At 39.5% G+C, this 21,328-nt stretch overlaps 2 protein-coding genes across 3 annotated transcripts; one reads left to right on the top strand and one right to left on the bottom strand.

Annotated features, from left to right (window-relative positions):
• Nucleotides 1-155: 155 nt before the first annotated feature.
• sema4e (semaphorin 4e) lies at nucleotides 156-11,143 on the top strand. Of its 2 annotated transcripts, none has more exons than XM_079452649.1 (16): nucleotides 156-841; nucleotides 1,177-1,273; nucleotides 3,150-3,461; nucleotides 4,060-4,205; nucleotides 4,306-4,368; nucleotides 4,772-4,870; nucleotides 5,112-5,211; nucleotides 5,386-5,496; nucleotides 6,275-6,426; nucleotides 6,813-6,985; nucleotides 7,076-7,232; nucleotides 7,312-7,534; nucleotides 7,616-7,731; nucleotides 8,578-8,741; nucleotides 9,505-9,557; nucleotides 9,643-11,143. In XM_079452649.1, exons 3-16 carry the CDS (start codon nucleotides 3,350-3,352, stop codon nucleotides 10,266-10,268), a joined length of 2,295 nt encoding a protein of 764 aa, XP_079308775.1. In that variant the 5' UTR covers nucleotides 156-841; nucleotides 1,177-1,273; nucleotides 3,150-3,349; the 3' UTR covers nucleotides 10,269-11,143. The 2 variants fall into 2 exon arrangements, with proteins under 2 accessions (XP_079308775.1, XP_079308776.1); XM_079452650.1 differs by having other exon boundaries at nucleotides 433-841; nucleotides 8,581-8,741; nucleotides 9,643-11,141.
• cactin lies at nucleotides 10,807-19,322 on the bottom strand. Its single transcript, XM_079452647.1, has 10 exons — nucleotides 18,120-19,322; nucleotides 17,233-17,764; nucleotides 17,048-17,143; nucleotides 16,574-16,719; nucleotides 16,106-16,268; nucleotides 15,838-15,952; nucleotides 13,540-13,732; nucleotides 13,301-13,423; nucleotides 11,832-12,202; nucleotides 10,807-11,731 (listed from the first exon to the last, which is right to left on the bottom strand). The coding sequence occupies exons 1-10, from the start codon at nucleotides 18,377-18,379 to the stop codon at nucleotides 11,241-11,243; spliced, it is 2,490 nt and encodes an 829-aa protein (XP_079308773.1). The 5' UTR covers nucleotides 18,380-19,322; the 3' UTR covers nucleotides 10,807-11,240.
• Between the last annotated feature and the right edge of the window lie 2,006 nt (nucleotides 19,323-21,328).

Here is a 21,328-nt window from a genome sequence, read left to right as displayed (position 1 = left end):
TGAAAAAGTGAAGGAGTAGAGTAGAGTAGAGTAGAGTAGAGTAGAGTAGAGTAGAGTAAAGTAGAGTAGAGTAGAGTAGAGTAGAGTAGAGTAGAGTAGAGTAGAGTAGAGTAGAGTAGACTAGAGTAGAGTAGAGTAAAAAGGTGAAGGAGTAGAGTAGAGTAGAGTAGAGTAAAAAGGTGAAGGAGTAGAGTAGAGTAGAGTAGAGTAGAGTAGAGTAGAGTAGAGTAGAGTAGAGTAGAGTAGAGTAGAGTAGAGTAAAAAGTGAATAAGTCTGTTAGTGTGTTAGTGATTGTGATTTTGTATTGGCAAAAATGCATTGCCCCCCCTCTTCCCCTACTTCAATGTGAAGGAAATGCATTACTGTTTTGGAAGTGTTACAGTACACGTCAGGGTGTATCATTCACTACTGTTACAAACTTTGTTCCAAACAACCAAACACCTTCTTCTAGTAAACACTCCTCTTCCTCTCTCTCTCTCTCTCTCTCTCTCTCTCTCTCTCTCTCTCACACACACTCTGACACTTGTAGTGACTTGTAGTTCCAGCAGAAGGAGCTTTTAAAAGCATGTTTTCCCCCTTTTCTTTGCAGCAAAAGAATGCTTTTGACTTCACGCTGCACGACATGTGCAGTTTATCTGTAAAACAAAGCAGCAGACACCATGAACTCCATTCACTGCAGAGACGGGACACACAACATACGCTCCGCTCTGTTTGAGGCTCAGAAAGCTGTGGTTTGATTTTGCAATGAGGAGGTGTGTGTGTGTGCAGAGGTTTGTGTTGAGGAAGCGCTCATGCAAAGGCGCGGGGATCTGAGAAACTAAACTGGAATTTGACGACATGGTGAGTTATTGCTGCCCTCCTTTTAAGAACTTTGGTGCGAGAAATGTTTCGTGTGTTCTGCATATTGTACTTTCAATGGAACTGAGAGTAATGCATTTCACAGTTGAATTGTGTTTGCTTGAGATAGCTGAATGCAAATGATAAAAAATTATATCTAATATCCTTCAATGCATGGGAGTCATTACAAACCCCCTCTCTGTCATTCTTCAAGATGTATTGGCACGAAGAGCATTATTGTGAAACTTCTGAGAGCGTTTGTGTTATGTGAGGGCAGGTTTGGATGTGCTGTAGGGGCCACGTTTCAGAAAGTCACATCTTTTTTCTCGCCCCTATAGAGAAGAATAATTCACAAACAAAGGAAGTCCTGTCTTTGCTCATATCTATAAACTACAAACAATGTTTTGAAGGGCTTGTGGCTGTGCAGCAAATGCAGTAAGTACATTAATAATATAATTATACCATAGAAAATAATTATATAGATGTCAATGTGTGTGCCTGTGTGTATTTTCTGACATGTAAAATGTCTTAAATGTTTGTTTTTGCGAGTGTTGCCTGTTTTTATAGGCTGATTCCATTGATGCATATACTTAAAGCGGATATGTGGCCTTATATTGTAATATATTTCTCAAAACATACATTATACATATGTTCAAGACAATATTAACCCGACAGTGGGAATGTAAGTTGTTCTCAGAAATCTGAATGATTTATTCATTATGATACATTTATTCGTAATGCACACAGTACATGAAAACAGGCAATTGTCTAGTACACTTATCATTGTGTCAAAAAGAGACGAACCCAACCGTTGGGTTATAAATTCACCCGTGCTAGGTTGTTTCAGCCGATGGTTGGGTTAAGTGTTTTTTATTTAAACCAATGGATAAGTACATTCAGTTTGGATCCAACCATGAAAATAATTAATGTATTATAAATAATACATTGTACTGTACTTCTTTAGTATCCATATACATTAACATAGGCTATAATATATTGTTGCTGTCCTCGGATGTCCACATTCGCTGAAGTGGAAGAACCTTTGAACCTTTGTACCTTTGAAACCTTCCCAGACAGAGATTATCTTAAACCAGGACTAGGCCTTAGTTAAATTAGGACATTTATGTAGTTTTTACAAACATATCTTACAAAAAAAACATGACTTTTTAAAACATTACAAGTAACAGTGGCACTGATGTTTTTTAACATGTGTCAGTGCACGCTGCCTTAAGTTTAGACAGCTCTAACATTTATTCAAGTCTAGGACTAGTTTTAGGGAAACCGCCCCATGGTGTTCAACTGAACAACTTGAGGTTAAGCAGTTCATGACAGAATTTTCATGTTGGGTGAAACGTTCCTTTAACATTTGCAAAACCCAATGACGGACATAAAATGTGACTAATAACAACTATAAATGCAAAAGATAAAAAGATGGAGATATGAGATTTCAGAAGGGCAGCAGCGATATGTGGTTCTTTCTATATGTCAACTATAGAGATGATAAACCTTTTACCATCAGAGCTCATGACGCTTAACTGATGGAGGCTTTTGGTTTGTGTGGTGTAGAAAATAGCCTCGCCATTTCTCAGAATAATGAGCTGTGGGGTTAACAGTGAAACCTGGTTAAAAACTTGATAAACCAGATGTGGCTTTTGCTAGGTTGTTTGTGTGCCAAAAAAGCATTTTCAAGAGTTTAAACAAGTTTGTCCGTCATTTTGGTTCTCTCTATGTAAATTTGCGAGAAAGGAGGGAGCGGAGTGATTTGTAGGCAGGTGACCCAGCAACAACACATTAACATTTTAGGGGAACATTTTTGCATTGCCACACTTTTTTTCTGCTGTGATATTTTATATGCATTGCATTTTCTAATTCAATTTAGCCATATATACATATTTTCTAGTCAACAGTTTGTTCATTTTATGTGCTGGTTACAAATGGTTGCTCACACCCCTTTGGTTAACATTCCCTTCCAGCAGTACATTGTTCTGGAAATTAAGCAATTTAATGTATGAAGGTGAGAGATAAGTGCAACTTTTTTCAAGTACTTTTCAAACCGTTGTCCCCTTGATAGCGTGCATGTGTTCTGAAACTAGTTTAGATCTTTATGTATCAGGATGTGGTCAAAGATATGTCTGTTGTCATGGGGCTGAAAACCCGAAACATTGTGCTTTAGTTCTTTTAAGCAAACGCTTTCATCTTCCGCATTAGCATGACTAAAGCAATGACAGAAATACTGTCGCCAGCACCCCTGCATCCTCACGCCTTCTGTCTCTCTTTCAACAAATGAGTGGTTTTCTCTCTCTCTCCTTAGATGTCTTCCCAGAGATCTTTGCAGCGTCATTGGGATGGTTTTTGCAGTTGAAGTCATATATCTCAGTATGGAAGCGGTTCTGAATGAATGGGAGGAGATCTAACAGACTCATGACAGAGAACCTTGGAGGGTTTTTCAAATTCTGAAATCATCATCAGATTCGGACAGATTGTTTGTGCTGTGGAACTGAATAGACCGTTATGTTGCTCCTGGCTGTTGTGTGCGTGTTGTGTCTCTGGAGTCCAGCCACGTTGGCGGGAGGTGTGGGGTCAGTAATGAACTCCATGGCCCGGAAAACAGTGTCTCTTAAGAGTAAGTTCACTTTATTCTTCTTCAACAAAAGGTTGAGTTGATTGTGTGTGTCCTTTGGTGTGACATTTATTTTTACACCATTCCATACTTCAACTTTGGACAGGTTTCACTTTTTTAACTTTTTTTGCTTAAAAAATGTAACAGTTTAAATGTTTCTTTCTGTAAAATATTTAGCTTGTGGTGCATGGCAATTGTTTTGGTAGCTTGTTATTTAATGTGTTGACATTCATACATTATTAGGAATGGCTTAAGTATGAAATCGGGAGACTTGTTTGTTTACCATATCCATAAATCAAACGGTAAAAACAAAGAATACCGTGTTATTTCCATCATGGTAATATCCGAATCTAGGGATGCAATAACCAGTATGCAAAACAACTAGTTTAGGGATAACAATAAAAGTGGACATAAAAATTGAATGAAATCCAAAAAAGTTAAGATAAAGAGAACTATTTTAAGCAGAAAGAAGAATTATACGTCTCAAATATGCAGATAAATATATATTTGAGTATGCTGAATTGGCAATATGTTTAGCAAAAATGAAGGTATAGCAAATGTTTAAAAGCGAGTCTTATCTCTGGCCTTTCACTGTTGTTAGGCAACGGAGGACATTTGTTTCGCGAGGAGGGTGTTTTGAACTACACCACGATGCTGTTGAGGGAAGATCTCAACCTGCTCATCCTGGGTGCCAGAGAGGCTATTTTTGCCCTCGATCTAGATGATATTACAGTCAAGAAGGCCATGGTGAGGTTATAATACAAAAATTCGGTTCTCATGATATTTACTTGCTTTTATGAGAGTGCACAAGCAATGAACATATTATTTAAGTACTTATTTTCTTCAGGTGAAGTGGCAAGTCACAAAAGAGCAGAAAGACGACTGTGTCACAAAAGGAAAAGATCCTATGGTGAGCTCTCACGTCTAAACCGTGTTTACAGCAGACGCGACTGGCACGCCACATCCAGTGTGGACAAAATGTACAATTATAATGGGTTCTAACGTTGACTGCCAAATGAAAAAAATATTAATTTTATGTCATGCGATTTATTGTCTTTTGTCGCGTTGCCTCTTACCCGTGTAAACACATGGTGTAAGTTTCTTTGCGTCAGTTAATAAAAAACATTTGCTTTTGTGGTTTAAAATTTGTGTCCACTGTGAAGACTTTAACAGTGAATATTTGACACCAACTTTTTAATGCATTCTATCATGCATTTTCCTTTTCAAATATCCAATTACTTTGCTTTTATTTTAGTTTGTCTCCAGCCATATTTGATATAACATTCCAATACCTTGTGTTTCGTTTGTTTTAGAGCGAATGTAAAAATTATATTCGGATTCTTCATAAAAAGAATGATGGCAGGATGTACACTTGTGGAACCAAAGCGTATAACCCGACCTGTGGCTATTTGGTGAGTCTCACCACTCAGATGTGAAATGGTCTATATCAGGGTCCAGTTGCATAAATTTAACCGTTGAGTTGAGATTGAGATTTTACAACTTGTGTCAATGACTAGCGATCAGTTAGGCCTAAGCAGTCTTACTTTTTATATTTCAATTAGACCAATCTACCTTTTTATGATAGTCTAAACTGTTTATGCAACCGGCCCCAGGTTTTAATGCATTTGTTGTAATGTATGGTATTCTCTATAGTCTTGGACTGGTGGACAGCTGGTTTTGGAGGACGAACAAGAAGACGGGAAAGGAAAATGTCCATTCGACCCTTTTCAGGGTTACACTTCTGCGCTGGTCGGTACGTATCAGATCATTCAGAGAAGATACTGTACATAAACGTATTGGTGATGTTAAAATATAAACTAAATGTGAGAATTGTTCTAAAGCAGGTAAACAGAGCACTTTCACAATATCTGCACAAATAACTGAATAAAACACAACTATTAACACGGTTGACTCTGGTCTTTCACAGATGGAGTGCTGTACTCCGCCACATCAATGAATTTTCGTGGCTCAGAGCTCGCCATGATGCGCAGTTCAGATGAAATCATACGCACAGACCCTACAACCAACTTTTTCAATCGTGAGTTATGAATAACTGCACACACACACAATAATACTTGTTTTCACCTATTGCTACACTTGTGTATATGGTTGAGTGACAATAAATGGATTTTATTCTATTTTTTATTTATTTGACAATAAGGTCTATTTGTGTCAACTCAAAGATCAGCTGTGGGTCATTCCAAGTGACCCCTATTTCCTTTTTGACCATTGAGAAATGGGTACAATTCTTTGCACCCGGAGCCAGGTTCTTCACAATGCCATAGAATATTTTTTGTCTGAATGGTTCCATAAAGAACCTTTTACATCCGAAGAACCTTTCTGTTTTACCAAAGGTTCTCTGTGGCAGAAAAAAGGTTCTTCAGATTACAAAAATGTAAGAAAGAGATGGTTCTTTAAAGGGCCTTTGAATGAATGGTTCTTTGTGGAACCAAAAATGGTTCTTCTATGGCATCCCTGTGAAGAACCTTGTAGCACCTTTACGCAGAAATTATTCATCCATGGCATTTCGTTTTTCTTTCTTTATTAATATTGTCTTGCTTGGTTTATTCAGAAAATTATATTATTTAAGGTGGGGAATTTAACAACATTTGGTTGATTTGCAACAGAGTGACCCCTATAGCTGCTGCAGGGTGATTCAGTCAGGCATGTATTGGTTTGTGAGTTCATTTCTCAAGTACTTTTGAAGTACATACATTCCAACAAGCAGGAGGAATGCATAGTATGCACTGAGAAACAAGAGTGGATATAGGGGGATCTCATGTTCTCTTTGTGTTTTGATTTGTTTGTCATTTAAGAACCGAATTTCATCCATATGGCTCACATACCGGAGAGTAGAAACAACCCAGAGGGGGACGATGACAAGATCTATCTCTTCTTCACTGAAGCAGCAGAGGAATATGACTCCTACACCAAGGTGGACGTTTCTCGGGTGGCCCGCGTGTGCAAGGTAGAGTACCTATTAAAGCACAATAATCTGGATTTGGGTATATTTGATGATAAAAGTTTGAGTTCATATTAAGATCTTCAATAATATTAACGTTTGATTCCAGACTTGACAAATCTGAGCTCATCTTGTTGACATTGTTGAGATTTCTCTGAAGCTCATATTAAGACATTTGTTAGATTTCTGAGAAATATCTGAGACTTAAGCAAAGGTTTACCTTAACGGCTCTCCATCTATGCCGAGATGTGGGAAAAGTAACTAAGATATTAAAGAGATCCAATTTGTAACATGTCATTCTAATGTCTTATGCTGATGGGTTTAATGCAGACTGCAACATTAGAATCAGTACACAGTATTTTTAACATGCGACGTGCTCTTATTCTCAACAGGGGGACCTGGGGGGCCAGAGGACACTCCAAAGAAAGTGGACATCGTTGCTGAAAGCGAGGCTCGACTGTCCTGTACCAAACACCAAGCTGCCTCCTCTGGTCCAGGATGCTTTTAACCTGTGCCCTGGCACCTGGACCACTTGCGTTTTTTATGTGGTCTTCAGCCCACAATCGTGAGTTTGAGTCTGTAACTTTATGACTAGATTGACAGACTATTTATAAGCACTCTTTGATCACAATGTTGTGGTGTGTTCAATTGTCAGGGAATTCTCTCAAACCTCTGCAGTGTGCGCGTATGGAATCGAAGACATCAAAACCGTGTTCTCAAAAGGCAAGTTTAAGAAGCCTGTTTCCGTGGAAACGTCATCTGTGAAGTGGGTGGTGTACACATCTGATCTGCCTGACCCCCGACCTGGAGCAGTGAGTTTTTTTCATTCGTTTACAGTTAAACCGCTAACCAGAGATCACCAGCGTAACTTTACTTCGTTTCTGTCTCTAGTGCATTGATGGTTATGCCAGATCAAAGGGCATCAATAATTCACTGGGGCTGCCGGATAAAACACTGCAGTTTATTAAAGACAAGCATCTGATGGAACAAGAAGTAAAGCCTCTTGGGAAGCGCCCCCTGCTGGTGTGGACAGGCGCTGCTTTTACCAGAATTGTGGTGGCCACTAAGACTGACCTAAACGGAGATTGCCATCACGTCATGTTCATCGGCACAAGTAAAGATCACTCAAACATCATAAAGTTTTTTTAAAAAGCATTTTAACAAACATAATAACTGTTTTTGTTTTCTGTACCAGAGAGCGGATCGGTGCTGAAAGCTGTGAATTATGATGGAGAGATGGTCATCATAGAGGAGATTCAACTCTTTGAAACTTCACAGCCCATCAAGATCTTAAGACTTTCCAACACCACGGTATCAAACACACCATAAATCTGTGCATTTAAAGGACCATTGTCACACTCACCCTTTATATTTCTATCTCAGAAATATACTTCAAGTATACTTGACTAGAAAAGTCTCCATATACTGACCACTGCGAGAAAAGTCTTAATACTTTACATATTTTCACAGTTTTATACATCTTGTAAAAAAATACTCTAAGTGTAGTTGTGTTCACTGTGCTGTGTTAACATTACATTTATTTATTTAGCAATGGAAAAACGAGAGCGCATTCAACATGTGGTTTAAGAAGCCAACAATAAGTGTAGTCTGCAAAACTACGTGTGGGACTAGAATTGAAGCTATGGAAAGATTTGTGTTATATTTAGCTAAGGCGCACAAGTCAAGGTTATTTTCCTCTATACTAACAGCTATGGAAAAAATGAAGAGACCAAATTTCATACAAAAATATTGTTTCTATTAGCATTTATTTGCAGAAAATGAAAACTGGAAAAACAGGTGAAAAGAAACAGAAAAGATGCTCTGTCTTTTTCTCAAATACTGCGAAGAAAACAAGTTCAGATTCACTTTTAAGCAACACAACAATAACATTTGTAAATGTAATTTTTTTTATGAGATCACATTTTTATCTTGTCTTGTCATGCTGTCAGCCTTTCACATTGCTGTTGGAAAACTTTGTCACTTCTGATTTTGTTGAAATTGAACAAACACTGGACTGGCCATAACATATCTAGAAACGTTGAATAAAACGAAAATACAGATTGGTCTCCAAATTTTTTCTGCGGCTGTGTAGTTATCATGTTGAAAAGAGCTAGACTTGTATTTTTAACGCTTCAGTCGTGTGTGTTGTCATTTCAGCAGCAGTTGTATGCGGGTTCAGATGCAGGGGTGGTGCAGGTGTCAGTCAGTGAGTGTGGGCGGTATCACACCTGTCTGGACTGCCTCCTTGCAAGAGATCCGTACTGCGGCTGGGACCTCGACACGGACCGCTGCTCTACCATAAACACCTCACACAGAGACAGGTAAAGAGAAAAAATCAGGTGGATCTCACAAAACCTGACATTCAGCTCATAGTTTTACCCCTAGATCATGATGCACCCAAAGATTTGCTTATTAACAAGTTTTTTTGCATGGTGATATTAAGACATGACGCAAACCATCCTGCTATTCCTATTGCTTTAAATGAATAGTACACCCCAATTAAAGTTTCTTATTTTCTACCTATCCGTGTTATTTAAACCCCACATGGTTTTCTTTGGTCTTTGGGACCTAATGTGAATTTTTAAAGTGTATTGGTTTTTCTGGGTACAATTGGAGGGGATTGTGACCACCTCTTCTCAGGCTCTTAAAAAGCGTTTATAACGTAACCATCCCTTTATTCCCTAAAAATGTGGTATGTTGTTTAAATTGTAAAGTAATCATTTACAAAAATTGTTAAGTTATGATAAAGATTATCATGGTCATATTTGCTGTATGCATGTATTTAATGAAGTATAAAAAAATCCAAAAGTCAAGTATAAAAAGGTAAACTTGACGTTTAGTTATGCTAAAGAAAAGTTCAATAATATTTTGTGAAACAGTAGCTAGAACATTAGTTTACAACTCTGTTCTACAAAGTAGGCAACATAAAACAGCTTTTTTTTGTATGGGATGACGATAGGGAAATGGACAAAACTTGCTCATAATACTTTGGGAGGGACATGCCATTAAAGTGCATATTAATGTTGATCGGGACGTGTTTTCTTGACATTCACTTACAGAAAATATCTCTTTTTTCATCCACAGTTCTGTAATTCAGAGTGTAAAGGAGGGAAACGCGAGCAGATGTCCACAATTAGGTTTGTGATCTATCATAACGTTGAAAGTGATCTATTAACCATCCAAGAAAAATTGATTTACAACTACACCCAAACTCTATTACAGATAACAGTAAACCAGTGAACATCTCATTTTTCCTCGGCAATACCATGAAACTTTGGTGCCAGCCGTATTCCAGCCTGGCAGAGGTAGAATGGCAGTTGAACGAACGACGGATCACAGCTTCAGAGACCTTCCAGATCCTCTCAGACGGCCTGATGATCTTAAACGCCTCAACGGACGACAGTGGCCACTACACCTGCGATTCCATCGAAACCGCCCCCCACCAGAATTACAGAACACGGCACGTCACGTACGAGCTGAAACTGTGGGCAGGAACCGGAACTACAGCATATCTGCATGAAGTTCGAGAAAAACACAACACCTTAGTAGCCATGGTGGTGATTTTGACAGTGACGTTGGCTGGGCTTGTCATTTGGAACCTATACAAAGGTCATGTATCCTTGCCGTGCTGTCCTAGATGTGCGATCAACAGGTATGAAGATGACCACATCAATGGTAACCAAACTGAAGACCATAAACTAGAATCATCAAGGAACATGAACAGCAATAACAACCATCTCAATGACCGGCGATGTTCTGACTTGAAAGAAACGGAGAGACTGGCAACCACGGCCGGTTCCACAGTGCAGGTCTTATTGAAATATACAGATGATGAATCTGAGATTTGACTCGCTAATGTAACGCTTAGGCTTTTGTAAAGCAGACCAACCCCAATGGTGCTGGTTTCTCTTTGCAGTTATAAAAACTGACTAAACATATAGCAGAATGATTTTGTGTCCTTGAATAAACATTCGCTCCTGTCATTTCAATCCTTAATCTCCAACAACAGGTTCTATAGACAGTTGCAATGATAACAATGCTTTCTCAAGACATTTGTGATTTTTACAGCAGAACATGGTCTTGTTAAAACTTGAAATGGGCATGACCGTCACCTCTTCGACATGTTGCCTTTGATGGAAATTCCAGATGAGCAAGAATGAACATCCTGTATTTCAAAGACGTGTCAAATTACACTCTTTTTACACACTGGATTAAAACGGAAAAGAATGACTGTTCTGTTAAAGAAACGGATTAACAAGACTTTAGTTTGAGTAATTTGCATTGAAACTTTGATTCAATGCAAAACTGTTCAATGCTTTGTATAGTTTTAGGGTCTTTTATCACATGAACCCATTTCAACAAACTATAAGACACATCATATTTGTTCCTCACAGTAACTATTTATGAAAATCAATTTATTTTTCTTTTAAACAGACCAAAACAATTTATCCTTAGGTCCCTAATGCTTACTTTTATACTTTTTATATTGAGAACAAAATGAAATGAATTATGACTAATATTAAAACATCCGTTTTTTTGTAGACAAATCCAGGCATTCAAAATGCAAACAAAAGGTATCAAATGAATGAAAAACAAGTTTTGTGCCTGCTATATGAGAAATGTACAAAACAGGATTTCTAGGCAGAAGTTTATTCCATTAAAAACTTTGTTCTTTCACTAACAGGGATACATGTGGCATCAATAAACAAATACCCTGACATACTATTCTGTTTAAATTTACGTAAGATGTTGGTACATTCAACACCTTGCAGATACAAAACACAGGCCATTGACAATATTCTTCACAGAGTACGTATTTATTATCTTCTATAGCGATATCTCTTAAAGTGGAACCACAGCTGAAAGATGCCATTGGAGAACTGGCATCGGAAACCATGGCGATGGGAATACTCCCATTCACGATTCACGATCTTAAACGCGATGTCCTCGTACGGCGGCCCTGCATGAAAACGCAGAATCCCGAAGTCTTTGTTGTCGAGGCTGGGCTCCAAGAAATACTGCGGTGTTGAGCGTTTGTCGATGAGATCTGGGTAAAAGATGTTGAACTTGTAGCCCTGGACGATTTTGGGCGGCGGGTTGTCGAAGTCGTAATGCGTCTGGTTGTATTTGTTCCACTCGAAGCCGGTGTGGACACGGTTGAAGAAGCGGGGTTTGCGAGGACGATATTTGTCGGCCCAAAGGTACATTTTTCCAGTCAGGGGCATTTCGACGCTGAACTGGGCCTCGTCGTTGCCCATGCCTTCTTTGGCAAGCCGTACAAATGCGTCCTCTGCGCTTTCATTCGCGTCACCTACAGCGGAAAGAGGGAATAAAAGTTGTATTAGCAGGATGTGGTTTGTAATTTTACTGTGATAAAGATATTATACTGAATGTGATATCTAGACCCTCACCTGTGACCTGCATCTGTCTCCGGGCTAGGTGGAGTCTCTGCATGTCTTCATCCACATCGATGACATGACTGTCCAGCGGTAACTCAGAGTGCTGTAGGAGTGTGGGACTGTACCGTCCGGAGTCGTACTCCGCCTGACTCTGCTGAATCAAATCTTCTTCGGTTAACACGGCCTCCGGGGCTTCGCCTTTCTCTCCCTTCTCCCCTCCATCTTCTCCTTCCCCCTTTTTCCCGTCAGGAGAGCTCCTTCCAGGCCGTTCGCCCTCTTTTTCCTTCAGCCTTTTCTCCGCCCTTTCTCGGTCTTCTGTCATCCGACTGGTTCCTTGCTGCGGGCTGCCCGTCTCCTCGTGTGAAGATCGTGTCCCTCCAGCGCTATTGTACGACATTGAACAAATCACATTGGGTGCTTCTTAATTCTTATTTGTGCATCCTCATTCCCTTTCCTCGCGATGGAGGAATTAAAGTAAAATGGCATATCATCGCTTTCTTTAGTGTCATTTCAAAGCGTCGTCAGTTAATGCCAGTTTCATGTCAGTTGCACATTGAAAATATAAAAAATTAAGTTAATATTTTTTTTGGCAGATTATATAACTATACTATACAATAAAATGCTTGCAAGTTAATTACATGCCTAAAGTGGTCAGAAATGTATAAAAAATATGTCAAATTGAACTATATTAATATATTAACTATACTGTCTGAAATGGGTCTACATTTACAATAATAAAAGCATTATTATCTCATTTATCTATGTTTGAATATGATCTAAAGGTGCAGGGGGAGGAGAATTTTTACACACGTCAGGTGTTGTCGATAAAACACTTCCGCAAAGTAAACACTTGTGTATGACTCCTCAGAAAGTCTCTCTACTCGCCTCGGTTTTGACTAGAAGGGATACCGCCACCTCCACTGGGCATACGCACTTCTATACGGCATAATTATTGTCACGCTGAAAACGGTTGATCAATATTTTTACTATTATTGTTAGGTTAGGTTTAGGCTCGGGGTGGGTTTAGGCTTTAGCTAATGTAGTTTATTGAAATTTTATAGCGAGATTCTGGTCGTAGCTGTATCCCTTCTAGCACCAATCCCTCGCCTCCTCCCAATGCAAATAGAGAATTGAGATGTCCATAAAGATGGCTGAGCTCCATCGGTTTCCGGGTCATAGGATGGAGGACGGAGGAGCGAGGTAACGATGAGGCATATTGAGATGCATTGACTGTTTAGATGTAAAAACTAGCAAAGAATATATTGCATACTGCATACCATTATTAATAAAAATATTTATGTCTATGTTAGAGAGTATCTAGTATGCAAAGTACCATTTCAGTTTTTACACTTTTGACTAATAAAGCCCAGTGCATTATGGGAAAGTGCATGCCATACAGTGTGTCTTGTTGCATAATTGCAAAAGCAGGAGGTGATGGATATACTCTGTAAAACTCCGGATATAAAAGTGAAAACACTCACACTGGTCGCTCATTCCCCAGCTCTTCTTTGATGATGGGGAAGAGCGGTTCGCTCTCCACACCCTGTTCCTGCTTCAGTTTATACAGCTTCTGTCTCAACACGTCCTGATGTCGCTCTCTCAACCTGCACACAACACAGGAAAATCTCTTTTAATGTTGACCTGCATCTGAGTGACTCATGAAGATCACATCTGGAGAGTTTATTTACAAATAAGATCAGGTAGATAGTGTGATACGCACCTGGCCCGTGCCATGTAGACGCGCACCTGCTGCAGAAGACTCTCCCAGTAGCCGATGTCCAGGTTGGTACCTCCTGCCTGGATCTTATTCTCGATGTTCATATACAGAGCTTGAAGCTGGCTGTACGTCTTGCCCTTAAACACCGTTTGCACGTCCGTACTGACAGAAGTGTTGATCCCCTCACGACGATCACCTGCCGTCACACACAATGAGAAAAGGTTGAGCCATGTTTTATCGCGTTTCAAATGTACACAGACCAAAGTCACATTGGATAAAAGCATCTACTGGATGAATGCATCAGACTGGCAGAGCAAACGGCATGTGACTGTACTTGATTCAATTGTACTCTAAAGTTTTTAGATAAGATACAGATTTCATTCATAATTGTTCCTTTAAAGGGATAGTTCACACTAAAAATGTTATTTCTGTCTTCATTTACTCCCTCTCATGTAATTTCAAACCTGTATGAACAACACAAAAAAGAGATTTTGAAGCATGTTTGTAACAGAAAACCCCATTGACTTGCATTGGTTTTGTGTCCGTACAATAGAAGTGAATGGGGACCACTGGTTTTTATTTAATAACATTCTGTAAAATCTCTTCTTTTGTGTTTTACAAAGGAAGTAAAGTCACACAGGTTTGAAACTACATGAGGGTGAGTAACTGAGGACAGAAATAACATTTCAGTGTGAACTATCCCTTGAGGTATATGTTGCTGTAAAGACTAGGGATGGGCCCGATACCAAGCTCATGTACTCGTAAAAATTCCCCGATACCAAAGACCGATACCTCACGTCACGTAATTGACAAAACGGTCCAGTGCACACAGAGACACCTGCCGTAGCAGACACAATGTCATAGAGTGTTGACACCTAAATCGCGCTATTTGTGTGTCATTGGACGCTTGAACATTTTGAGTTTACTCGCTTTCATTCGCGCGTGGAATTCGTTCATTCGCGTCATGGGAGGGGCTTCTGGCAGGCGGCTCCAGTCTTGTTGCGAAATGGCGGACATGGATTTTGTTGAGCAGGTCGCTGCGCATAATGTGCTAAGGAAGGCTGAAGATAGACGTAGACTCGTTCGGCGCCGGATCTGGGTCCAGAGGCGCAGTTCTTCAGAGGCGCAGTCCTTCATTGTCGTTTCAGATTTCCGCCTAAATCACGTCATAATCACGTCCCTACTACAGCAGGCAGCTGATTGATTAACGCGGCGCTAATTTTCGCCACAGTTCAGATTTTTCAACTACGCCTCATTCGCGTGAATCGCACCGCAAGTAGGTCTATCGCGTCTTTGCATTGACTTAACACAGTGTTTCTCAAAATTTTTCCTGCCATTCCCCACTTTGGAGGTAAGGAAGTGGTGCGAGCCCCACCTGTCCCCAATAGCCAAAAACAAAATGGTAAACGCTTTGGATAAAAAAAGCGTCTGCTAAAAGAAAAAGACAATGTAATAAGGTCCACTGTCTGTCTTGGTTTTCTCTGCGGGTCTCTCCAATCTCCAGTTTTATTTTCTTTGCGATCTGATGTTGTTTTAAGTAATCTTAAGTTTTAAGTGTAGGGTCAATAATAAAGTAAATAATAGAGATTACAAGATGTCCACCCATCTGTCGCGCCCCACTTGTCATGTCTCTGTTCCCCACCAGTGGGGCCCGCCCCACACTTTGAGAAACACTGACTTAACATGTAAATCACTATCTCTTAACGCTTCATTCGTGCTTAGCAGTGTGGAAATATTTCAAAATCAATGATGACGACCCATGCATGACAATCTGTATGCTTATGTCCTTGGTTTTTCCCTTTGGAGGTTATTGGACACTGTGAATTTTGGCTTTGAAAAGTTTTGATAATCACATAAGATTGATTTATTTTTTCATAATATGAGTTGAAGTTGTTAAAATTAAAGATGCTGATATCTTCATTAGTCTCGTTGTGTTGTTCTTAGAAAATGGCCACAAACAAAAAAACTAGCATCGGTGTCGGCGAGTACCAGGGAAAAAGTATCGGTATCGTACTCTATCCTTAAAAAGTGGTATCGGTGCATCCCTAGTAAAGACAATGTAATTCGAAGTAAAATAAATAAAGCGTAACTGCAAATGTGCTCATAGGTTTTTCTTTGGCCTGAAGGGTCTTATTTATATAAAGCAACAACGCTCTGCACCAATCAAATTTCTTTCCTACCTTCATTAGCATCTCACCTTCTACCAGAGAGACGCTGAGACATAAGTGTTAAAAACCCCTTAAATTGACATGCATGTCAATTATGAGACTGTATAAATTATGAATGTTAATGTCAAAGCACCTGGTCCCTTCCCTGACGTCTCCAGCTTCCGCAGTTTGCTGATTTCATCTTCAGTAATGGTGGTCATGTCCCTCCAGAAATCCACATTCTTGCCCTGTTCCAGCTCCATGTAAACCTCAATGATGAATGTAGACATTTAAATGATCAGTTTTATACTTAAAAATATGTTAAATAGCACACAGTACCTGACATACGGAAAATCTATTTACACATCCCTTTTCAAAAATAGCAAACAAAAATATATTCTCTCTCTTCCTCTGACACTCACCTTGATGTCCTCCAGCAGGTCATCCATGTCTGTAACGGTGAGGCCGTTGAGGAAGGTGTACGGCTCGTGCATCTCCACTGAAAGATCATCATCTTCTGCACTGATGTATTTAGCCAGCAGGTCGATGGGCTTCGCTCGACCGTCCCGGATACGGATCTTAGACCTGTTTTACATCATAGATAGGCATTACAATCCCATCACACTCAACCCTACTCCTAGATATCACTCCTTCTTAAAGGAGATACTGTAGTTCACCTATAAATGTTAATTCTGTCAATGGAAATCAATGAAAAATGTTGTCTGGTTATCAACATTCTTGAAAATATATGGTGTTCTTTTAAAGAAAGGTAAGTCAAACAGGTTTGGAATGACATAAGGATGAATAAATGATACAAGAATGTTATGTTTTGGGAGCAAGTACTATTAAATCTGTATACAAATAATCATTTGGGGCCCGATTTGTGTTACCTCAGTTTGGCCTGGTGCAGATGAAAGTTGTCTTCTTGCTCTGCCCATGTTTTAAAATGCTCTGCCTCTTTCTCTCTCTGCAACATCTCCAGCTCCTGCTCACGCATGGATTTCTCACGCTCTCTCTCCAGACGCAGCTGCTTCACCTGAACACAGAGACATATAAACATTTAGCTTTTGTGTTCCACAACATAAATAACAGCATACAGATGTGGATCATTGAGTGCGAGTAAATTATGAACAAACTTTCATTATTGGAAACTTTTTCAATCAGAAGGAGCTTAAAGTGTGCTTGAACAAATACGATCGCAAGATAGTTTCTTTCACACATTTCTTTGACTATTTGTTTCTGTAACTCAACTGGTAAAACACAACTTGCAACACTCAGGTCATAGGTTAAACATGAAGAAATACAAAAATGTATATCTGAAATTTATTTTGTCATTTTGTATAAACGTGTTATGTACTTTGTACCTTTTGCAGTTCTCTGCGATTTTCCTCCTGGATGAGTTTATTTCTCTCCTTCAGTTCTTTCTCGGACAAATGCCCAATGCCCTTTTTCACCAGAGCCTGACCAACACACATACAGGAGAAAGTCGATTTAAACATCACTATAAAGCCATGTATTTGGACCCCAGTATTCAGTTAGCCTCACTCACCTTTTGCCACTTAAAGGTGCCAAGCAGGTTGTTATCTCCAAAGGGATTGTCTGCGTTGGTGTAGCCCATGTACTCCTCACTCCAGCCCATCTTCTCCCTCTTCTTCCTCTCTTTGGCCTCTTTCTTTGACAAACGTCTGGCTCTCTTTTCCTCTGGAGTCTCCAGTGCTTTCATCATCTCCTTCTGATTCTTCTTCTCCTCCTTGCCCGAGGCGGTGCCCTGTGCTGTCTTTCTTTCTCTATCAGAGTCGGCTGAGGAGCTGGAGGAACTTGAGGCAGCAGAATCGGAGCGTCTCCCTCGTCTGTCGTGGTCTCTTCTCTCTCTGCTCCTTTGTCTCTCTCTGCTGGGACTTCTGCTGTGCCGTCCCCTGCTTTCTCTTTCGCTGCTGCTTCTGCCGTCTCTCTCTTTGCTTCGCCCAGACTCTGTGCTAGACCGGGAGGAGGATCTGCTCTTTCTTCTGCTGTTCTTCTCATCCTTGTGTTTCGTCTTTTTCTTTTGTTTCTTGTGATCACTACGACTGTCACTTGGGGAGCTAAAACGATTCATTAAACACAAACAAATGCTTTAGTGTCGCACAAAGTTCATGGGTTTTATCAACAGGGAACACACACCTACTTATAAAATGTATAACGGGAAAGTATTTTTGTGAGCCACAAAACCATCAGTCAAATATAAATTGCTACAATTCATACGACCCCCTAGACTATGAATTTAAAGGGAACATAATAAAATAAAAAGTAAACAAAGTAATAAGAATATGAATACGGCGCAATTGAAGTATATATATACTCAATAAAATACGCTGAGATAATAAGTTGAGTTCACAAGAAAGAAAGATATAACTGTGTTTAAAAGATATTTAAACAAAATGATGTGTTTTTAAGTACCAGTCTCTGTCTTTAGATCTTCCGCGTGAACGCGCGCCTCTGCCTCTATGCCCGCGGTCAGAGTCGCTGGAGTGGCCGGACTCTCTGCCTCGTTGTCGGGTCGGCCCTGCGGAATCTCCACTGCTGTCCGACCGGTCTCGTCTTCGGTTACGACCGTGTCTGTCATCGGGTGACCTCGACCGGGCATTTCTGCCTCTGCTGCGGTCTCGCTCCCTAGATCCAGAGCGCGATCTACTCCTGCGATGCTTCTTCGAGCCCATGGTTGCTGGTCCTGACAACGGTGCGTCGCGTAAATAGGTAGTTGATTATGTTTGTAATGTTTCCCCCTTAAAATACCCACTTTATGGGTTTTTAAGAGAAAGAAAATCAAAATGATATTATTCCTGTTGAGAATACACGAATTTGCATTCGTCCTCGAGTGTTATTTAGATTTTTCTATGTTTTATCAACAGGCGATATGCTGGCCTTCTCATTTGGGGTCCTTTCTAGTTGACGTTATTATTGACGTTTACGCCATAGGAGCTTTTTGGATGTTATAAAGATTTTTCTTGTTATTTATTTGGTATTTGGTATCTTCTTGTTAAGCAATAATAAGTAAAAAAAAAACTTCAGCAAGTTATTTTTTTATAAAAAACTTTACCAGATAAAGAGATATAGGTAAAGCCTTGAATTTCATTTTTTTTACTTTTACCCCGGTGTATATAGTTTTTATTATAATTGTTTATTTTATGCTATGTTGCTGTTTTGTTATTGTCTAATGTGTTTGTTATTAATTAAGCATTAATATTAATATAAAAGCAATACTAGAACGCGCATTGGCTGCTTTGGTCAGCTGCTGTGATACGGCAACGGCACCGCCATTTTGGTAGTGGCAAGAGTAGCACGTAAAGAAATGCAAGTAAACGGGGGGGGGGGGGGGGGGGGGCTGCGCTTTTTCGGCATTAAAAGCCCAATAACGTTTAAATTTCTTAACACATGTTAATGGTTTCGGATATACGTGCAGCACAATTACATCGTGTATCTAGTTATTTAAAATCTCAATATTAAGACTTAAAAAAATAACCGCCGATAACTGAAGCTGAAACGTTCCTGTACTCCACGTTAGTCGTAAAGTATTTAAATCGTTTGAGAAATTGTGTTTTATCCAGAAAAACCGCAGCACCGCCATTCACTTGCATGTGTTTGTAGTTGGAGGTTGCCTCCCCTAATATGGCGGCGCTGTTGACGATCCAGATCCTAGGTGTTTCTTATTTCCATGGTTTACTCTCTGTAAGAAAAGTTAACTTTAAGTTTTGTCTTGAATGAGAAGGTTATCTGTGTTTTTATTTTTAATCATTTTTTAGTTAATTTGATTATTTGTTAGTTAGTTTATAACTTATACAGTAAGATGGCGCTATACTCTCTGATGAACACAGAGAAATATATTTTGAAGACTGTTTATAACCAAACAGATCTCACGCCCCCCTCCAGTGGTAGGATAAATTACTTTGTTTTGTTCTGTTTAAACACAAAAGACGACATTTTGAAGAATGTGGACAGCAATCAGTCCTCGGGCAAATTTTCCTACTATGGGAGTCAATGGGTCTTGAGATCTGTTTGGTTATAGCATTCTTCCAAATATCTTTCTCTGTGTTAATCAGAACAAAGACATTTATACAGATTTGGAACAACTCTAATGTGAAGAAATGACACAGTATCAGAAATTTGCTTAAGTTGCATGAAGATGAGTTGCAGGTGTGCAAATATAAGAGCAAACTAACTTTTTGACCTAGACTTGTGGGGACACAAATGGAAGCTAATAAAAACATTTCAAACTATTCTTTTAAATGTAGGCTAGAGGGAGATGTTCTAAAATCAAAGAATGAAACAGAAACTATTAAATGCACCTGAGTTCCGGTTTCCTGAAAATCATTTGACATTCTGGAAAAACTACTTGCATAGAAACTGCCTCTTGTTGCTGCTTTAAAATGTTACCCGTCTGGATTACTAGTTACACAGACATTTACTAGATTTGATATATGCCGCTTTGGTACTTTCGGGATTCAAGTGACTATTCAACAGGTGATTTTAAATTATTCTTTTTTGTTTAGGACAGTTATATAGAATACAATGTTTGAAAATACATTTGTTGATGTTATATCAATCAATGGACAATCAATAAATAATATAAGTATAATAAATAAATAGTCTTAAACAGTAAGAATATATATATATGATATAATGAACTTTTTGTCTGGGATATTCACATGCAGGAAATATATCACATGCTGGAACAATGTTGCGGATATATTTTAAAATACATTTTCATCATTTGATTGTATTATTTTTAATAATTTATATCTATATAATAATGAATATAATAATGTAATTATAATACTATATGTGGAAAAAACATACTTATTGTTTAAAAGGAGGATTTATATCACAGCTGTTATTCAACTATCCGATTATGTAAAGTTCACTCTTTGTATTTATACATGAAAATTACCTTAAATATAATAGAATTTTATGGTTTTCCCTTCAGTAAGTTTAGAGAGATAACCAAGATTCTTAAAAGATGTGGTAGTATTAAAGTCTCGGTTACGTCTGTAACCTCCGTTCCCTGATGGAGGGAACGAGACGTTGTGTTGAGAGACTGACTGGGGTTTGATCTTGAGAACCTACCTTCTCCGAGATAATTAATTATAAAACGCCAATGCGCACGCCAGTCTCCGCCGCGTACATACGGGTATAAAGGAAGATGGCGGCGGTCATTCACTCACCCTTTGTACTGAGGAACCTGAGAGGGCACTCCCAGTCACTGCAGTGGTTCGGCCCAGCGTTGTGGCATGAAGACACAACGTCTCGTTCCCTCCATCAGGGAACGAAGGTTACAGACGTAACCAAGACGTTCCCCTTCAGTCGGTTTCTCAACGTTGTGTTGAGAGACTGATTGGGGATCTATCTATACGCCACAGCGCTGCTCCGTATCACAACCTCCAGCGGAGCGACCCTGACTAGGCCAGCGAGTCACAGGAGTGCTACCGCGAGATGTAATCTTCCAGCAACCTAGTAGTCGTCATACTGAGAAGCCTGTACTGACGGCAATCACAGACAGTGGCGTACGCCTCTATTAGCGAGGAGCTGTCCGGAGCCGAATACTGGGGAAACACTGTTCTCTTCTTTGAAGAGTGTGTTACGGAGGCCACATTCTACCAGAGGGGAGGTTA

This window comes from Barbatula barbatula (assembly GCF_947034865.1).
Source record: "Barbatula barbatula genome assembly, chromosome: 3".
NCBI classification, from domain to species: Eukaryota; Metazoa; Chordata; class Actinopteri; order Cypriniformes; family Nemacheilidae; genus Barbatula; species Barbatula barbatula.
The sequence above is the reverse complement of the archived record's forward strand: the minus strand, read 5'-3'. Positions and strand labels throughout refer to the sequence as shown.

What these genes read in the sequence shown, in the direction of transcription:
- sema4e (XM_079452649.1), top strand. Translation starts at nt 3,350, where the DNA reads ATGTTGCTCCTGGCTGTTGTGTGCGTGTTGTGTCTCTGGAGTCCAGCC. An exon ending in ACCCGACCTGTGGCTATTTG is followed by an intron (nt 4,871 to 5,111) that starts GTGAGTCTCACC and finishes TATTCTCTATAG; the next exon opens with TCTTGGACTGGTGGACAGCT. An exon ending in TTACACTTCTGCGCTGGTCG is followed by an intron (nt 5,212 to 5,385) that starts GTACGTATCAGA and finishes GGTCTTTCACAG; the next exon opens with ATGGAGTGCTGTACTCCGCC.
- cactin (XM_079452647.1), bottom strand. Translation starts at nt 18,379, where the DNA reads ATGGGCTCGAAGAAGCATCGCAGGAGTAGATCGCGCTCTGGATCTAGG. An exon ending in AGATCTAAAGACAGAGACTG is followed by an intron (nt 17,765 to 18,119) that starts GTACTTAAAAAC and finishes GAATCGTTTTAG; the next exon opens with CTCCCCAAGTGACAGTCGTA. An exon ending in CTGCACCAGGCCAAACTGAG is followed by an intron (nt 16,269 to 16,573) that starts GTAACACAAATC and finishes GATGTAAAACAG; the next exon opens with GTCTAAGATCCGTATCCGGG.